The following is a 20,770-nucleotide window of genomic DNA, read 5'->3' on the forward strand; positions in this document are numbered from 1 at the left end:
TTTCCCTAACTCAGAGACGTGTTATGAACACCATTAGTGAGATATTCAGATACTACAGTCATAAAGGCCGTATACATCGACACATACATGGAAAAGTCCCAGCATTTCTGAATTACGAGGCTCTGTACAGGTAAAATTGGGCAACCAAAGTAAAGGGCTACTTTAGAAAATTTTGACTGAGCAATTTCTGCTTACAATGTTTTAAAAAGTGCCACTGGGGGAAATAATGCTGGTAAAAGCTCAGATGCAGATGACAGAGAATGTTGTTTTGACCTAATTCAACTTAACAAGGAAGATAATTCAAGTGTGAACCAGGTGTACTAATAACAAGGGAAGAACCAATGAAACAAAGTCAATGTACTGAAGCTGAAAAGAAAATACCATTTCAGTGTTATTAATTTAAATTGACAGCAAAAATTTGAAGAAAAACTGGATATTAGTATGCACGAGACCATCCACAGCTACTCTCACTTTACGTTCTCTGTATGTGTGAGGTTATCTTCATACACAAACTTCATACTCTAAAGTGATAACATGATGAAAAATCATTTCCCAGATTATTTATTTGAAGCATTACACCAAGCTCATAGGCCAGACATAATCTCTTTGCAAGGCCCAGACCCAGAAAAAGATTTTTTTTCTGAAACACAGTCAATCTAGCTGTGTTTGGACCACTGACTCCTACTCCCAACCTCCATGTCAATCAACCCGAGTCTGCCCACCAGGCCAGGGATCAAAGATTGCTCATAACCGTCCTCTAAGAGATGAGGATGTTCTAGTCCATAAGGAGCTAGGTTTGAGCTGAGGAGGGTTAGGCTGACTCCCGGCTGCGCCTAAGATCTCTTTATGTCTGCAGGTCGGACAATAGACACTAGTACGCGTTCTGAACCATGCTCTTTTTATTTCTCTGTACCTTAACTCCCCTCCTGTGAAATGGCAGCACCTCACAGTACATGAAAGAATGCAAGATGCTCAGATATTGTATCACTTTACACCTTTATCCTTGATTCCCATATGCGGCAACAGACTGCAGGACGCCGTGTTACAGCTGCACTGCAACAGAGGCATTGTTTTTTTTCCTGGCTCAAGCAAGGTTAACAACAATGACTCACTTACAGAGTTTTAAGGTCCTGGCTCTGACAAGCCAAGCATCTGTAGCCAACGCAAGCGGACACAGGTAGCCTGGAAGTCATTCGTGAGGCATTTTAGAGCCAGAGGGAAACACCATGAGTGTCTAATCCTGCTGTCTGCAAAACAGTCAGTCTGTCTTTTTATTTTGAGATATTTTCATTTCCCGATTTCTCTCTTCCTCCAAAAGAGGATATGAGCACAAAAGGAACAACAACGCTAACAAAATCCTGGTGCTAAAGCTGTGGACGTAAGCGGGCATGTGTAAATCCTTAAATAAGTGGCCCAGTTTTCAAAGACATATAGTACACTGGCATCGAGCTTCTAGGCGTGAACCATATGATGGACATCCATCCATAGACATCATGAAGAAAGGAATGGGGTCACAGGAATGTGGAGAATCTGCTACTCATACTGGAGCCTGAGGTCAAAGTCACACTTGCTTCAGTAGGAGCAGACCCAAGCATCTGGCAAAGTCACACAAGTAGCAAGGTAAACCCTGCCAGCAGAGAAGACAAGAGTGGAATGACTGACAGCTGCAAGATGCAGAAATCCTGAGGTCTTGTTTTTCCACCCCTTTTACGAAGCTTTTCTCAGCAACCTGGACAGACATCAGAAACCCCCCGCTGCAGGTACCTGCTCCAAAATATCACGACTTATACAGTCTCTGTACTTATCCAAGACAGAGAAAAGTAAAGCTTTCTTGGAAGAGAAAGAACAGCCAGCTTACTGATCATGGTGGTGCCCCCAGCCAGTGCAGCCTTGGTCCCTTGGAAGAAGTCATCAGCAGATGTCATCCCCTGCTCCGGCATCTGGAAGCGGGTGTGAACGTCAATCCCTCCAGGAATCACCATCCTGCCATGGGCTTCAATAGTTTTCACTCCCCCTGGCACAATCAGATTCTCTCCTATTTGCCTGAATAAACAGGTTTCAAATAGCAAGTCAGACACAAACAACGCAAACAGCCTGTAAACATACACCCTTGTGCTACTTAACCCAGCTAGTGTTTGCTTTTTTCCATATAAAGCAACGTACAGGATCAGCATAGATGGCTGATAATACTTTATTCTTCCCCTTGAAGCAGTTGCATAATTGAGAGCAAAGTGTGCAATTACTGCAGGACCTCAGGGCAGTATTAGTCTTAACAGGAAGGAAAAGAAGGAGCCACACTGGCAGCTGGAGAGGGGACCATGCAGATAATCAGATGATCACTGCACCAAAGACAGCAAGCGCCTTGCGAGCAGCTTTATCGGGACTGGACTGGGGCTGCCAAGTAGCAGTCCAACACTTGATTCTAGCTATCTAATAGCAATTTCGATGTTAGTATTGTTTTGGGAACAGGGGAAGGATTTTTGCCTCTATATTGTCTACTTTCCTTTCACGCATAAATATTATGTAGTTCCTGGACAAATACAAACCCTTGCAGACACCAGTTACCAAATTCCTTATGAGACCCTCAAAGCTCTCTCTAGTCTAGCTCTTCACAGATGTATTTTTAAAAATGCAATACTGGATGACACATTGCAATTAATTAGCTGTCTCTGGCTGGCTCCTTTAACTTTTAACCTTGATTAACAAAGCACATGTGCTGACTGTTTAGCCAGAACAGGAAAATTCCTTGTTTGCAACCTCTGGCTCGTCCATTTTTTCCTAAGAGTAATTTTCCAAAGAAATCTGTAATATATTTAATGTGCCAGAAACGCATGTTTCAGGACTGAAAACACAAGCATGCTGGAAAGAGGTCTGAACCTCAATCCTTAAACGACAGGATCATTATTAACTTTGAGGGGGTTTAGATTGATCCTCGTATCATAGAACCATAGAAGACAGCGCTACAAGAGACCTCAAGAGGTCACCTAACTCCAGCTTCCTACTCTAAACCAGAATTAACTGTACTAGGATTCTGAACTCTGGATTCAAAATATCTGAAGTCATAACTCAGTAAAATGTTACAGCACAGATAACTTCAAACATACGTGTCATCTCAGCATCGGGCTATTCACATGGCTAAAATTAAGCGCATGTAAGTACCTCCTTTGACCCACGCTTTAATAACAACGGGGGTTTGGCCCATTTGTTTATTTAATTCAACACCTTGTTTTTAAAGTTCCTCCATCAAACACCAGGATATACGTGAAATATTCACTTTTCATTGCAATCAGCTATATTAGATTGAGACTAAGTTATTCCTTGCTCATCTGCAGTACATTTCTATACATTTCCAATCACAACATGGTATCAGGCTTCACTTACTTTATCAACCCATCTTCCATGTAAATGTCTGCATAGAAAGACTGGTCGTCATTAACTATTTTACCACCTTTGATCAAAAGACGATCGCTCTGCAACACAGAAGCATACAACAATACATAATTATTCTGTGAGAACGCTGACAGTCTGCAGTGTCACTTCAGTGATAAAAGAGACGGAAACAACCTCTGCATTATTCAAAAGTGCATGTCAAAACACAAGTCAATTGCTGCACTTTCAACTGGGAAGATAAAATATTTTATTTCATCTGCAAGTCCTTTCATCAGACTAATGATCAAAAAAATCAGAAGGGAAAAGGAGCTGGGTTCCAGTGGGCTTGTCTACTTGGCATCTTCACTCATACCTGCAGTCTGCCACCATCACCTACAGCAAAAGCATTCAATAACACTTTGAGGGATGTGTAATAGCCACATCTCTATTTCTTTTCGGCCTTGGTCGTATGCAAAATTTCCTATACGCACCCACACATCAGAGTCACCACTTGGCTAACTGAGTCAACTGCTGTCAGGGAAATGGACCCAAAGTCTGTTACCACGGGTTACACAACACAAACAAACTCATGTTCTCCAACTTAGTGATGTTTCAATGCAGTGGATACTTTTACTGCCTTTCCAGAGCACAACTGCATCATCAGATGAAAAGAAGCATATATTAACAAATTAAGTTGAAGAGAAGGACTTAAAAAAACAGTTATTAAAATTCCCTCCCATTAGAAGACAGTTTGGCAAGAAGAGAAAGGTAATTATAGCAAGGCAGCTATCACGCGATGTGCTTTTATCTCAGCCCAGGTTACATCTTGCTTTTATGAGATTTTAGGTCAAAACCAAATTTATCTTTTTTTGCAGCAGTCATGAACAACAGCGAAACACACTCTGCAGAGCACTGGATGGGGAGGAAAGTTAAAAGCGACTGCGATGTTCCTCTGGTTCCTTCACTGCCTGCACTACAGATGCACGTATTTAAAGCAAAGCACATACACATTATGCAGCGGTCAGTTTAAACTACACCTTGGCCTTTATGCCTGCACTTGTACTTACCCTGATTCTCTTTCCTCCTCCCAAAAACGTCTTTGCAAGAGCACAAAGCTATACCAGCACAGCATAGCCAGGCTGGTGAAGCCAAATGCTGAGTTCCAGAAGGGGTAGGGAGCAGGACTTTAACTTGGTGGTGCCTTGAACTTACAGCAAATACATATAGGCCAGTGACAGTGTTGCTCAGGACCCTTATCTCAAGCTGGGACTCTGCTGGTCCACCAGAAGAATCAGGCATTTTCCCAAAGAGCTTATAATAAAACTGAAGAGTCGGAGCACTCGATTCTCAGCTGACAGATGCTGACATGGCTCGTTTAACGCCAAAAGGGCAACATGAATTGCATCAGCTACTGATTTCTACCATTATGTCCACCTTTTATATAACTGCTAAACATCTGAGCTGTTAAATGTCTCTCCTTCCCCTTTTTTTTTTTCCTTCTTCCTCCTACTGCTGCAATGGAGACTTTCCCTGAAAAACACCACTGATTTAAAAAACAAAGAAAGAAAACCCCGAGATTTAAATTTAGGATCTGCTGTGAATGCCAATAAGCCCGAATGAATTAACTTGGGGCGTGAAAAACCCACTTGTCTTTCAATGCCAGCCTCTACAGCAAACTGTCCTACATGTTTACCACTTCTAGAAACACTGCAGTATCTATGCCCACCTCTAGTGCAGACTCCTTGTGCTATTAAAAAGGCCAACTACTATTGAAATCAGTTAGTTTGGCCATCGATGGCACTGACAGCCCGAGTTCTAATGCACTGGGCATCAATTAGGAAAGAAGAAAAATACACATATATATATAGCAACCAACAAAAATGCAGCCTAGACCATTTTAATGATGCTCTGAACGCTTCTGCTAGTAAACAGGTCTGCTGCTGCAGCCGTACGGTAGGCTCTGAAATCGGTGCAAATCCTTCTGCTCATTTCAACCACCTTGGAGACAAAAGCGCACGCAGTTTGCAACCGTGCAAGGGCCTGCCACTAAATCTGTACGTATTTACTGATACAGCCAAAACAGGACAGCTAGACTTTGATTATCCTTCTTCTTCAAGTATTAGTCTCCACAGATCAATTCTGGGTTTATACACCAGCAAATAAGACCAGAATCTGGCTTTTCCTACCCCTTATCTTTACAAGAGAATTGCATTGGGTGCACGCAACATAAATCAGAGCATTTAGTCATAAGAAAAATGCGTCACACTACTTTTGGCCCGTGACAGCGATTCAGCACTAACCTTCATCGTTATTTAAATGCCGGCATCTTTTTAAACTCTCTACCATTGGACTCTTGGAGGGAAACTCTTCCCGCCCCCCCCCAAAAGGAGGATGCTCCATTTATCACGTACCAATTTTGTGCATCCCCTGCATTTCCTAAACATGATTTAAAACCTAACTGTACAGCCCAGCGGTTCCTGCACAAATGTCACACTTTAAAGCTCCATTTCAGAGCTCACTTTTCTGCCTCCGAGGCTGAGGAAGGAGGACTAGGATGGGTGTGACCGCTGCGCCGCTGCCAATAATGAAAAACTCCGTGTCAAGAAAAATAAATGGCTCTAACAGCCCGTTAGATGCAAACATCTCTCCTTACGTAACGAAAAGTTAGTACCCTTGGATCCGCAATACCTGCCCTAAATCGGCTCCCACAGTAACGAAACCAAGGGAGGGGTTTATATAACGGCTCCTTCCCTTCTCCCCCAGGACTGCATCGAGGAGCGGACCGAAACGTGCGCGTTGCGAGAAGCTTCTTAGGGAAGAAAAGGAAATCCTGCTCCATCCCAGGCCCGCCGGCGGCTGCGGCCGATCCCACCTCGGAGCCGCCCTTTACCGGGCTGGGGCAGGACGGCGACGGGGGCGAAAGCTCCATCCCCATCCGCGCCGCAGCAACCCCCCCCCCCCGCCCCCCCCCCCCGCCCGGCGGTGCCGCCGATGCTCTCCCGGGGCCGGGCCCGGCTGCAGCGCTACCGGGGCACCGCTCCGCTCCGCGGGCGATGCTGCTGGAACCGCCGCCCACCGCTCCGCATCCCGCGGCCCCCGCAGCCGCGCTGCAGCACAGGAAGCGCCGCATTAGACCCTGATCTGATTATCCCGCACGACCCTGCCGTCGCTCTCCGAGCACACAAAGGGCTTAATCCCCGCGCACCCCTCCCCCCTCCCCGCTTTTATTCCCGTGCGCTCAACTCACCGTGATCCGTGGAATATTTTTCTTCCCCTGATAAGACATCTTGGGAAATCACTCCCCAATTTATTTATTTAATATTGGGGGTTTGTCGTGGGGTTGGTTGTTTTTTTTTTTTTGGAGAAGCGGGGCGGCTGCTGTATCGCTATTGTCTCCCGTGCAGCAACTGCTCCCCGACCTCCCCTCCACAGGAAAAAAAATTAAAAATAAAAATAATACAATAGAATAAAAATAAATCCCCCAAGCCCAAATCAATGCGATCACAAGGAAGGGGAACGGGGGGGGGGGGGGGTCCGCTGGGGAGGGCGCGGCGGGGAGGCGAGCCCTGCTCTCCGCAATGGCAGGAAGGGGAGAAGCAGCCACCCCTGCGCGTCTCCCTTTCTTCCCTCTACCCGGAACCCAGCCCAGCCTAGCCCAGCCCAGCCCAGCCCAGCCCGGCCTAGCCCAGCCCAGCCCAGCCCCGGCCCGGCCCCGGCCGCGCAGGGAGGGGGCGAGCGCCGCCAGCAACAACAGCGGCGGCGGGGCGGCAGCGGCGCATGCGCCCCCGGCCGCTCCTTTCCCTCTCCCCGGCCGGGGCGGGGGGGGGGCCGCACAGCTCGCGGCGCCATTGGCTGAGCGCCTGGCGGGCATGCAAATGAGAGGCGGCCGCCGTGCAATGGGGAGAGGAGAAGGCGCCCATATGCAAAGTGGCGCAATGGCGACGTCAGTGCGGACGCGGGGCCGCGCGCTCCTGGCGGGTCCCGCAGCGCGGGGAAGCGGGCACCGCCCCCGCCCCCGCCCCCCCCCCCGCCGTTCGGTGCCGCCCAGGCCCCGCGCTGCAAAGCGGCGGGTTAGCGGAGCTGCCGCGGCGGGAGGGGCGGGGGCGGCGCGGTGGCCGCCGGCCGCGCCCCGCAGCGGGCTCAGCACCTGCGGCGCGGCAACCGGGGATGCGATGCGGGGCGCTGCGAAGCGATCAGCCTGCGGGGCTGCGGCCATCCGCCTTCCACCGCCGGCGGGGCTGCGAGCCCGGCGGGAGGGGAGGAGGCTGCCCGGAAAGCCGGGGCGCTGGAAAACGCCGTGCCCTCCATCTTCTTTGTCCCACCCCGCCCTTCTTGGCGCTACCGGCGCAGAGAGCTGTCGGGAAGCGTTAGCAAATTGGGGGGGGGGGGAAATAAGGTTGAAGCCGCTCCCGAGCCTTTGATTTCCCCGCATGTCAGCCGTGCTTTCTGAACGCCTTTTCCTACACCTCCTCGGCCAGAAAACACAGCCCAGATTCAAGTCTCCCCTCCTGTGGTCACTGACCTGGAGCTTTACTGCCAGGGAAATGTGGGCTCAGAGCTAGGCGTGCAGGCAGGGTGGTCTTCTCCAGTCACTCTGGCCATTTCTTACTAATCCAGGGTTGCAAACTCCATGGTCAATGTTTCAGGCACGCTTGGAGTTTTAAATTTCTCAGTCCCTGAACTCCATAAGCTGGTACTTCAAGGAAAGAAAGGCATTAAGTGGCATAACTATTTCCTCGTTATTTACAGTGCACTCGCCCCGGTGCAATGAAGAGAGATGGGTTTCGTGGCCAGAGTGTGGGATAACCATTCACAATACATCTGTTCCCATCACCTCCTCTTACATCAGTTGCTCTGGAGGAAGGTACAAGACACCTTTTGGAGCACCCAGATATCACAAAACCACTTCTGCTTGAAGGTTATAACAGACAAGTAGTGACTGACAAAGACTTACCTTCATCCCTCAATCGTGGGTGAATTTCACGTCACGCAAAGCAAACCGCAAGCTTCTCCTATCACAAAATGCAGAGATCTTTACATACCCAAACAGTTCCATGGAACACACTGTGCACAGCCCACAGGAAATTAAAACCTTCAGTATATTACTCCAGTAAATCATTATAAAGGCAACATCTGTTCAGAGAGATGACTATCAGGACTTTTTATGTACCTTAGTTCACAGGAGGCTGTAAGGAAAAGAGTAAAAGAGCTTGTCCTGGGTATACGTAGGGCATCACAGCAACATTTAAGAAACTAATATGCCAATCAGTTAATATCCAATTAGTAGCAAATGAAAAAGTAGCTCGTGACAGTAGCAAAATTATTAATTTGTTAGCCTGTAGGGCTTTATTTTGATTTAATGATTAGAACAGACAAACTAAATGAGTTACCCTGCCCCTCTCTGATCTGTGCTGGAAGAAGTTTTGAAACCTCACCATATTTTTGCTCAGAACATGGAAGAAACCATCTACATCAGATTTCTAAATTTAGACAGCGCAACTGTTCCTTTTTTCTCTTTAATGCTAGCTTTCCTCCTCAATTTCATATCTGAATAGTTTCTTGCCTTTGCTTGCCAGGTAAAAGATTGTCTTCAGCTATCAGAGAGGAAGCAAACACTGCCTGAGGGTTTGAGAGCGAGCACCGAGGCCCTTGGGCAGCTGATCTGAGACATGCTATCTCCACCACCTACCATTTCAAGGTTCTGCCCTGGCAGCAGCAACGTGATTACAGAGGAATGACCACAAACATGGGTGCAGGAAACCATTCGTCTCCAGCGCTAACTTGCCTCCCTGACCTTGGGCAGGTCGTTCCTCCATATTACGATAAAAGTCGTGGAACAGCGGTACTGGCAGAAGAAACAGATGCACCTTCTAAGGGGATGGTGTCATCAGCAGTCTAATATTTCTAAAGCTATTCTTACCTACTCAAAGATAGAAATTTAAATGTTTGTTTTTAAAAAAGTAATCCTTACTGCACATGGGTCTAATTCAGAACAGCAGTTCTTGAACTTTGAATAAATTCCATAACTCGAATCCAATAGTGACTAGGTTCAGAAAGTAATAACGAATCTTCAGGTGACACTTAGCTTTTCCTTCCCATCACCATGTTGCAAGAACCTAAGTAATACAGAATAAAATAAATGAAGAGATTAAAGGGCTGAAAGACATGGTCGTTCAATGTTCAACATCTGCACAGCACCAAATTTTAATGATTTAAATTCCATACGATTTAGCGTGTACCCAGAGGACCAGAGCTGAGCTTCCAGATGTATCTTTTAGCTCCACTATACCGATGGCCAATATGACCCAATTTTCTTTCCTTTTAGCTATGAGCTAAAAGGTTGTCAAAATAAATAATTTAAAAATTATTAATGTAGTTCCCAACTGGTGTATTTAGCCTTGCCAAACAAAGGCAAGGAATAGATATGATCTGTTGTATAAACACACACGAGGGGAGGTGATCAGGAGGGAAGGAGAAGAAGAGCTATTGAAGCTAAAGGACAGTGTTGGGATGAGAACAAGTGGGGAAGAGAGTCAGAAAATACCAAGATGTACACCTGCATTTTTTTTTAAATCTCTTTTTTTTTTTTTCATTCCCCTGAGCTATGGTTTATGTATAAATTCTCCCTGTAAATTAGAAATATTACTTAGGAAGTGTCAGGGGCAGGAGTCAGGTCCTAGGTTAAAAGAAGAGAGTTGAATTCGCTTCTTAAATCCGTGCAGGTTTGTGTCCAGCCCAGGTGTCATACAGAAGTGCTGGTACCTGCCAAGGTATTGTGGGAAGTGATGGGGTTTCTAGATAATGGTGATGCACTTTGTCTTCTATAGATCTATTAATGCACACGGCAGGCTGAGCAAGCTAAAATTAGAAGGCGCTATAGAGAATGAGCACTGCCAAATCTTCCTTGCCAAAAGTTAACGAAGGAAAGTGATGAAGGATGGCTGGCCAACCCAGCCCAGCTCCCTGACTGCAGCCACTACAACAGGACCAGCAAGGTTGCTGCAGCCAAGTCACATCAGCAGTAGAGGAACAGCAAAAGAACGTAAATATCTTCAATGATGCTACCTCAGCACTTCTGACACGTTCCCCAAATGGCAGAAAGGGGGGAGAAAATGCACAAAACTGAACATTTTGCCCACATTTGCACTGCCAGCCTCTACCCGAGCCACACAGAGAGCTCTGCTCTGCACTAGCTGAGTGTCTCTGGCCATCCTTGGGCCAAGGGTAGTCAGGGTATATTGGCCAGTGGATACGCAAGGTTGTCGTCAGCCATTTCTGCACAGATATCAGCTGGCGTAGGACATCTTGTGCAGGCTCTTTGCAGCAGAAATACATTTCATGTTAAAGGAACATCTACATCTAAATTTGTCTTCTGGAAAGGTCTGGAGGGAAAATGGCACAAGAACATGAGAATTTCTGTACAGCGATAATCTATGCTAAAATAAATCATCACAGGCATCAGTGGAAATCAATTTACATCAACTCTGAATCTTAACTTTACAGATTCCGTGGACTACCGTAATGCACTTAGCAAGGAATTTTATTCCCACTGTGGAGTGACTGGATGGTTGGAAAAAAAACTATTAAGAGTCTCTCTCTCTCTGTGGATTTTTAGTGTCATTGCAACAAACCCCACAGAATTTTCGCAACACCCAACTGCTTTTACTCCTACCAAATTCTTAAAGTTTTACCCACAGTGACATTTCACTGTGAAATTATAAAACCTGCAAATGGAAATACACATTTAAAAATGTAATTAAAAGAGGGATCAGAGATGGATTTAAAGCATTTCTGGAGGTATCTGAACTTCTAGCACTACAGCATCCACAAGCTCTAGATTTCCCTTTAGGCTTGTTAGATGCTAATAATCCCCACTCCCTATTGGGGAATCACCCCCTGCCAAAGTCAGCGAGGCTCTTGTTATTGCGATCAGAGGCAGCAGGACCGGGCCAAAAGAGCTTTCATGAGTTCACCGATCAGGCCCTCGTTTTTTGTCATGATTCTACCCGTGCCAATTGCTGCATCGGCTCTGAGCCTCAATGGCTTGAAAGGAGATTCCCATGAATCTAGCAACCCCCTGCATCTTCGGAAGTGCTGGGAGGATTAAATACAGGCTGATACATGGCAGGAGGAGTCCACCTGTGCTTCCCAAAAGATGATGAAAGAACTGTCCATTATTAATCACTATAAATTAAATTACAGAGGGGAATTATACTTGCCAATGGGCATCTTCGGTTTGTTTTATTATCTTACAGGAGAAAATTAAAATTAAGTGTCATGATATGGAAATGGCCATAGAGGTCAAATGTGCTGCTATGAGGAGGTAATATCATACAACTTCTCAGAGAAATAACCTTATTTTAATACAGACTGAGATTGTGAGGGGGGAGATTCACTTTCTAGCTGCACAGACAGGTCAATAAAAGTGTACATTTGATCTGCAAATTAAAATTAACTTTCCAATTGATTTTGTTTCCTTTAAAATCCCAGGAAACCTTGAGAAGGTTCAGAAATAACCAAGATGACTGTTACTGTTACAGTGTGCTGCTTAGAGGAACTGCCCTGAGCATTTCAGGTGCACTGCAATCTTAATTGTCCTTCAACAAGCCCGAGCTGCTGCTCCACAATTAATTTACTATCATGTCATGATGTTGGGAAAGAGACAGCCCTCTTCAGGGTTCTAGACAGGGATTGCTCTGCCATAGGTAGTACGATACATAGCAAAAATGTGCTCTCCTCTCTAAGGAGTTTACAGCCTCGTGCTGTGACCTTCACTATAAACACAGCATTTCTGGAACAACGGCACAGGACGTTTGGGCATCCTTGTCACTGCTCCTCCCTTGCATCCAGGGGAGAGAGTTTAGCATCTCCTGGCCCATGGGAACCATGGGTAGGGTCTAAGAAACAGCTGTTTTCACAGTGATTTGCACTGTTTCTTAACTTTATAATCCCTTCTCCTTCCCCAAAAACCTACAGGGCAAAGCATCAGGCTGTCAGCAATTGCTGTCATTGCTTGTGTCAGCCAGCTTTGCCTACCTCTGATGTACAGGACAATCATTACTACAGACAATGAGAAAACGAAATTCAGACCTCTATTCTCCCACCCTGAGATTCATTCCAGATCTCTGGGAGGTGACCAAAGAACAGGACACTGCGCTTCTGTGTGAATCCTACAGTGAAGAGGTTTGGTTTTGGTAGATTTCCTACAGCTCTGCTCCCTGACGCTGTCCCTTTTTTGGGGTCAGAGAGTTCATGCAGAACACACACATCAGCTTCACATGAGCTTTGCTGCCTACATCATTTCCCAACTTTGTCACACCACCACAGACGATAGACTCAGATTTAATGTGCCACAAGATAGACAAGTGATAGGGGGAGTTACAAACAGCCCTGCAGGTAAAAAAATTTAGGCAGTCCTAAATGACTGCTCAGCACCTGCTAAAAACAGATGGCTCATGTCAAATGATGTCCATAGCATTGGCAAAAGCTGCCAGTCTCATCGTGCCAGGTACTGTTATCTATCCCCCAAGATAAAGCCTGCATCACAATGTGCTGCTGAAAGACCAGACCTCTGAACTGGCTTAGCTCCAAACTGGGTGGCGAGATCTGGCCCCAGGTATTTAAGTTTTCCCTCCAGTCTTTAGCCCAAATAATCAGTTGGCTCCATATCAAAGCCCCTTGCTCATTTCTGCGTGAGGGAGAGTGGTATTGGTAAATTCCTGACACGACATCAACAGACCACTCCACAAGACACCCATCGGATGTATGCCACGTTCCAGCTATGCAGATTCATGGCTTTGAGAGGGATCTAAGAAGTTAAGAGGAATTTGGCTTTTGTGCTCATTATTGTTAGCTTCTCTATGTTGGGGTTTTTTTTCCAGTAGTCAAACTATTATGATCATTGGAAGAACATGGAAGTCATCCTCCTGTATGATTACTTTGCAAGCAATGATTGTCTAAACAAGGCTAGAAAAATTGCAGGCATTGTAACAAATTAAGCTCAGAACTGCATTTCCAGCTGTCTGGAACAGCCTCTTTGTTTTACACAACAGTTCTGTTAATGTTCCAGAGTCTATGATTATTTGAGCTCTCAACAACGTCCTGTTACTCATTATTTCTCTCCAGGAATGAACAACCATGATCCTGAGAGCTTTGAGGTCTTAGCAAAAAGTCCAGTCATGTCAAAAGGTTCATGACACTGTGGTTTGCAAGCGATTCCTCTCCTGACAATTCTAAAATAAAAATATTTTCCTAGTCTCTGTTTATTCATTACTGCTACTTATCTTATTACAATAGGACATAGCTTTGTTGGTTTAGACTGGTAGTTTACACTCAGTCCTCTGCACTTCCCAAAGGTGGGGATGCAAAAAAAAGGTATGTAAAGGGGACTCTCTGTTGCACTGGGGAACCACCTGAATCACTGGAGTAATGACAAGATGGCAATGGGAACTTTAGCAAGTTAAGAAGATATTTGGGATCCCAGGGTTTGTATTGTATTGAAGTGTGTTAGCACCTTCTCAGGCTCTCTATGCAAACTCAATTAAAGCAAGTCCTGGCTTGTTGATCCCCCCTGTTGCAATCACACCTTGCTTTTGCCTACAGATGTTCCCTAACAGACCGTCTCGTCCTGGTTTTCGGCCGGGATAGAGTTAATTTTCACCAGAAGCTGGGAGGGGACACAGCCAGGACAGCTGAGCCAAACTAGCCAAAGGGGCCTTCCATACCATATGACATCATGCTCAGTTTATCAGGGGGGAGCTGGCCAGGGAAGAGGGATCCGTGCTCGGGGACCCAGGTCGTGAGCAAATTGCATTGTGTGTCACCTGCTTTGTGTACTCTGTTATCAGTATTGTTGTTTTTTCCTCTCCCTTTGCTGTCCTAGTAAACCCAGGAGTCCTTATCCCAACCCAGGAGTTTTACCTTTTTCTTCTGATTCTCCTCCCTATCCCACCAGGGAGGGAAAGGAGCAAGTGAGTGGCTGCATGGTGCTTCGCTGCCAGCTGGGGCTAAACCACGACACATCTCTGTCCCGAAGAATCTCAACAGATGAGCAAGACAGAAGGAATACCAATTATACACATGGGAAATCTTGGAAATACACACAGGTCAAGCAAACAATGGCCAAGGTTTTTCAAAATCCAGATGAATGCACATGTCTCAAGACTGTTCATCTAAGGCACAGAGGACTAATACCCTGGGAAGCCATTTTACCAGTCCCCCTGCTCCGAGACAAGGCAGCTTGCAGCTTCTACACTGACTACTACACAGCAGTGCTATGAGTAAGTTCCACAGGTCCTTGTCCTGATGCTATCCGAATACCAAACCCCACTGTAGGAAGCGGGCTTGCACGTGCACAGCAATTCATGAAAGCCAGGCCAAGCGTTCATTATCTCATTCAAAAAATCCGGGGTTTGAACATGACTTCGGTGGTTCTTAGACTACAGCGATGGCCCAGCCAAGGTCAGGACCTCAAAGCACTGAGCAGTGCTCAGACATTGAACAGGACCAGGCATTAACAGTCTAAACGGGGAAGATGGCAAAGTTTAAGATGGGAAAGAGAAGCACAGTTATTTCTCTCAGGCCTGACAGCAGGGAAGAAGCAGAGCTTGCCTCAGATCTGCTGAGTTGCAGACCTGTTGAATAGGTCACACTGCCTCCAGAGGCCTAACTGTAAAGAGCTGCTTAAACTAAGATAGAGAGCCTTCCCGGTGCCTCTAGAGATGATCTTAACCCTGAATTATGAGGCAGCATGGCCCAGAGGCAATAAAGCAAGGCCATGATAGATGCCTATAGAATACCCTAGACAGCATAGACACAAAGAGATTTGATTACCCTTATCTTTGCCTGCGGAACAATATATTGCAATTTAACGTGGAATAATTACATTCCTTTTGTTTTTATCCTCTGGACAGTTAAGACCTCAGAAAAATAAAAAAATAGCTCATCCATCTTGCTTTGTTAATTATTTCAGTGGAGACTGATACAAGATCTTTCTATATAGTGACAGAAGGGATGATCGTGTTTTAAACCCACATTAGATCCAATCACTGGCTAAAATACTTCCACCTATCTCTGTTGCCTCCAGTTGATCGGCACCCATTCCCATCAGCTCACAATGTGGTCCTTTGGTTGCTGAAACAGAGCAGCGACCATCCTGTGTGATGATTGTTACATGGATTGACAAAAATTGCAACTATTGTCAGCCTCAAGCTAAAGAAAAAGCAGCAGTAAGATTTGTAATCTAGTGTGAAATAATTTATGCAAGTTATAAATTCAGGATCCTATAAATTAGCATCCTGTTCCTTTCCGCTATAATTTAGATTCCTATCACATGGAAACTGTGTCTATCCAGGGAGAACCTCTTTCAGATGTGTTACTAAATTCTTAAGACAGAGGTTTGAAAATAATGGGCCAAATTCAGTTGCAAAACTTCAGAAGTCTTTTAACTCCTATCTGAAATTATTTTAATGCACTGTTTCCTTTAATGCCACTTCCTGCAACATTATTTTGCCTTACCTTTTTTTTTTTTTTTAATACTTTGAGCTTTGATTATCATCATAAACACATTTCTATTAACTACACTGAAGTAAAGCCAGTTTTACCTGCTGAGAATCTAACCATTGATTCAAGCTCTAGATGCCATCAGCTGGAAAACCATCAAAGCTAAAATGCTCCTGCAATAAAGTGCCAATCCATAACGAGACATTTATAATAAAAGACTGCACTTACCCAAATGCTCACAACCCCTCACAACACAATCCATTGGTGTCAGCATCACGTAAAGCTAATGCGAAACAACTCAGATGTTTTGCACTATTCCATTATTTCATACCCTCGGTTAACATTTATACGTCAATCTTTAAAAACAGAACCAAACCCCACACTTTTTAAAAAATGTGATTATATTCTGTGTGGACTTCTGATCTTCCACCATATTGTACTTACACTTCTTTATGATGCTGGTACCTTTCAATCACAAAATAATTAATCTTTGCAGAATTAATATATTAACTGTTTATACTTGTGTCTTGCAGGACATCACCGCATCAAATTGTCCAAAATTAGTCCTGAAAATGTCCTGAATTGCAAAACTTTTGACTCCCCAAGCTGAAAAGTTGCATGCCCTTTACTCTTGAGATGCACCTTGGCTAGTCCAACAAGACTAATTAATCATGGAAAGTTACTCAATTAGTAGGGACTTCAACATGGTCAAATCAAACCATAGGCATCTGCAATCGCAAACTTTTGTTCGGGTTTGACAAATCTGGATTGAAGTGTCATGGAGCATATCCCACTCCTAATTAAAGGTCAGTGCATAGCACTTCTGAAAATCAGGGCCTACCTTTCGGATCTCATCGTAAACAGCAGTTGTTCACGCACGCAAATACGGCTGGATGGAACCCTTAGGTTACTGTGGTAGAAAGAAGCAGAGCAGGGTCTGATTTGGGGAGGATGAGCCCCCAGTAATACTCCTAATAGTAGTTCACTTTTCTCAAAGCAGGAGAAAGTGGCGAACAGGCCCATATTATAAATTCCACGCAGACTTCTGCCTTGTTTATGCAATCCATACTACTAGTAAAAATCAGGAGGCACATCCTAGAAACAGTTTCCAGAAGGACGGACTGCTCCATAAACCCACTGGGACACCACTCACAGAAACTCTTTCCCAGTATGCTAGAAGTTTATCAGCTTGCTGGTTGGTGCTTCATTCATTTCTGCTCTTCCAGCCTGCGCATAGGTGCCAGCATTGTCAGAGGAATGCACAGAGTATTTCATGGCTCAGATCTGAATAAAGCGTGCTTAAATCTATTTATTGAGGAAAGCAAATGTGCATGGTCAGCTAGACCTAGGGGCTGAATGGGTTTTGCCTCAGGAAGAGTATTGGCTTTATTACACCATGACACATATAGAGAGTGAGAAAACAGCTTCAGGAGTCTTAAAAGACTGGGAGGAGTTCAGTGGGTTTCTAAGAGAATGCCACATTCCTGTGAAAGTCCCAGATCTTCCTGAGGCAAAAATTCCTACCGTAGCCAAAGGCCTAGATCAAAATCGGTATTGAAATACAGCTCCCAGGGGTCACTTTGGTCTGTCCTCCCCTGGGAGGAGGGGGTAGGAGTTTCCCCTGGAAGAAGCCTGCAGGGGTTTGCTCCCTGTAGGTGGAGGCTCATTGATGCTCTTTTGCTAACAATTGCATTTCTGTTCCCGTGAGCTGCATTCACTAGCTGGGTGGGGCATTTTGCTACCGTTGTGCGTTGTGCTGGGGGGAATCGCCTAAGAGACAAAAAAGTCGTTCCCTATCACCAAATAGGAAGGCAGGGCGGGGAAAGGGAGGGTGTTTGTGGGTGCGGGGGCTCCTTTCTTCTTCTGCCCTCCTCCCTGTGCACATACACACACACCTGCAGAGAGCACACGGATAGCATTAGAGGTCTGGCAAGAAGGCTCTACTAGAGATACTGCTTCTTAGAGGAATATATTGGCTGCCACGTACATGCAAGTGACATAAAAGCAAGAAACTGCTAGGTGGAAAGGATACATCCCTTCTGCAGCCTCTCGCGCGTTCAAGTTGCATCTCTCACACACACATATATATGCACCCACCTTGTCATTCAGGTTCTGCAGCGCCTCCTTCCCAGTGGCACTCCTGATCTCCACCTTTCTCCAGAAATCAACAGATGGTTCCCCTCCCTTCCCGCTCTGCCTGGAATAGACGGACTGAGCATCCGGACTCAGGTGGGCAACATCCTTCTGCTTTGCCACGACTTTGTTAGATCCGCGGCCCACCGAGAGGGAGTCAAAGTCGATGGTCTTGTTCTCCAGGGAGCCTTCCACTGGGCAGAACATGCCACAGAATTTCTGCCGGGGCTTGGGACTGCCCGAGCCCAGGTTTTTGAAGAAGGCTGGCACTTCTTCTTCCTCGCCTTGCCGGCCAGACTGCTTCCTCTCAGCCATGGCTTGTGTGGTCTACCTGCTAAGGGAAAATAATAACAGCGGTAACTAGGAGGTTCCCTCACACACACGCACACGAAAAGAGGAGAGACAAAAAAAAAAAAAAAAAGAGATCGCTCTGGGTCCTAGAGATACGGCAACATCAATTGCAAAGGGCTGTGCCTGGCAGATCCCCTGCCCCCATCGGTACGATATAGCCTGTGGCTCGCTCTGTTTTCTTTGATGCAGTGCAAAGTTGAGGGAAGGTTGGGGCAGATCCTGCTGCAATCGAGGGAGGAGGTTTCAAGTTCCCAGCATCCAGATGGGGAGGGAGGGAGGGAAAAGGAGAGAAAAAAAAAAAATCCTCACTCTGCAGCAGAAACTGAGGACTGATCCGGAAGTGATGCGACTGGTGAATTGGCAAATAGACTCGATCAGGTTGGAGCAACAGCCCCCATCACGCACACCCTTTCCCCCCCTCCCCTTCCCCAGCAGCGTGCTGCTATTGCTACAAGTTGCACAGAGGCTGATGGGGACCGAGCACCCCCTTCACCTCCGGCTGCTCTGGAGGCGTGTTCCCAAGGCAGGGGAGAAAGGATCTCTTCCTTCCTCCCACCGCCCTTTCCCCTTCCTCCCCTAGCCCTGCAATGGAGGAGTCAGGGAGTGCTCCGGGAATCCTATTGTTCCTCATCTTTCTCAAAGCAGCGGAGCCGGAGGGCGGGGATAGGATGGGAGATCGCGGTTGGGTTAGTGGGAGGCAAAATGCTGACTCATCTTTCTGGGTTTTGGGGCATCGCTAGTGCCGTGCCTCGGGTAGAGCCTCTTCAGGGGGGAAAGGGGTTGATTAATGGCACTGGAGAGAGACAGACAGATGGGAGAGGGATGTGGGAACCGAGGGAGGGAGGAAAATGAGCCGTTAACCAGGACTTACCTCCAGGAGCCGAAATTAGTGACCTTGCTAGTCAATTAAGCCTCTGCAGTGCCAGAAGCCCCCAGTCCCTCCCTGCGGGGGATCAGGGGAGGCAGCCAAAGGCGGCTCCGGCTGAATGCAGCTTTCTAGAGGAGACAGAGCAGCAGCCCCTTGCCTCCCCGGCTCTTGCCCATGCTGGGAGACGGAGGCAAAGCGGCAGAGAGCGAGAAAGCGAGGGGCAGGGGAGCCGGGGCGGGGGAGCCGGGGCGGGGGAGCCGGGGCGGGGGAGCCCCCCGGGCCGCGCCGCGGTCGCTGTCCCTTCAGCACCACCCGCCGCCCGGCCCCGGCAGCCGGCCCGGGGGGGCTCACAGCCATGTCCCACCCCACCCCAAAGCGCCCCTCATGAGCTGCTGGGCTCTAACACACCCTCCTGCTCCTCGGGGCTGGTACAGCTGCATGTGTCAGGGTTCTTTTTTTTTTTTTAACTTATTCTCTCAGGTTTGTACCTAAATAAACCACTCCAGCAGCTGACGATGCGGAGGGAGAGTTGCCTTAGTCATTTCCGAAAGGCTTGTTTCAGCAGAGTACACCGAATGGCTCTGCGAGTCCGGCTGAGGCTGTGTACGTGGGAGGAGAGACATTTTTATCACAAAGGTAAGTGGTGCAGCACACAATAGGTTTAGCTTGGCTGTCTCCTCCTGATACACGTTGTTAACACCTCCAGTCTGGGTCCTTAAGGCTAATCCATATGCAATATCGCTCCGAACCAAACCCAATCACCAAGCTGTTTATTACTATGCATTATTCATTGATATGCATCTTTGCACATGCATACATTAAATGTTAATTTAGACGCATCTGTGTCCAAATGGTTACCAAGCACCTTTATAAGTTTCAGGCCAAATAAACCACCAAAAGCAATAAATAAATAAATAAATAATAATCTCAGAGCCCTCTCTCCCTGCAAACCACACCCAAATCAATGCATTTTTACTAAAAGGTGGGGAAAAAAAATAAGAACCCAAACCAAAACCAAGGTCACAACCAAGTGAAGCCCTGTAATAAATGCACAGCACAATGATAAAAGACTCCAGAATAAAAGAAAAAAAAAAAAAAAAGCCTGCAGCTTGGCCCTAAAGGATGAAGATGATGTGCTCTGGTAACTAATGAAGGAGAGAGAAATCCAAAGACAGAGGCCCTCCAGGGGAAAAGCTCCACCTCCTTTGCCTTCTGGGACCACAACACTGGATCAGCCAGGGTTGTAGCCATACTGATCTCAGGTGCTTTGTTGGGGATTGGAGGCCAACATATGGTCTCTCAGGTACACTGAAGTCCTGTATTATTTAAGGTTTATAAATATTAATAGTCTTAGCACTGCTGATCAGGCAGTCCACAGAAGCTGCAGAGAGTGCTGACAGAGGGTCCAGCAAGCTGAAAGCCTTGAAGCGATTGTGTTGACACGTTCTGCAGTTGGCTGAAATGTATGCAGTGGCTTTCAGGGATAGCCTTAAATAAAGCTCATTCATCGCTTGGCACATCCTTGGAAGATGCTCAGATGGCCACAGA

The 20,770-nt window shown here is 46.4% G+C and overlaps 1 protein-coding gene across 3 annotated transcripts in view; it reads right to left on the reverse strand.

The window, feature by feature from the left end:
* Positions 1-19,556, reverse strand: part of DPYSL2 (dihydropyrimidinase like 2) — a 55,734-nt gene extending 36,178 nt beyond the window's left edge. Inside the window, exons 1-4 of one of the 3 annotated variants that reach the window (XM_075736835.1) lie at positions 19,226-19,556; positions 17,968-18,337; positions 3,382-3,470; positions 1,859-2,043 (exon numbers count right to left, since the gene is read on the reverse strand). In XM_075736835.1, coding sequence (XP_075592950.1) covers positions 1,859-2,043; positions 3,382-3,470; positions 17,968-18,318 — 625 coding nt within the window. In that variant the 5' untranslated portion in view covers positions 18,319-18,337; positions 19,226-19,556. Of the gene's footprint in view, positions 1-1,858; positions 2,044-3,381; positions 3,471-6,616; positions 7,131-17,967; positions 18,338-18,663; positions 18,681-19,225 lie in introns of those variants that run through there. The other 2 variants (XM_075736836.1, XM_075736837.1) reach the window with 2 other exon arrangements.
* Between the last annotated feature and the right edge of the window lie 1,214 nt (positions 19,557-20,770).

The sequence above is a fragment of the Balearica regulorum genome, chromosome 27 (genome assembly GCF_011004875.1).
Source record: "Balearica regulorum gibbericeps isolate bBalReg1 chromosome 27, bBalReg1.pri, whole genome shotgun sequence".
Lineage (NCBI taxonomy): Eukaryota > Metazoa > Chordata > Aves > Gruiformes > Gruidae > Balearica > Balearica regulorum.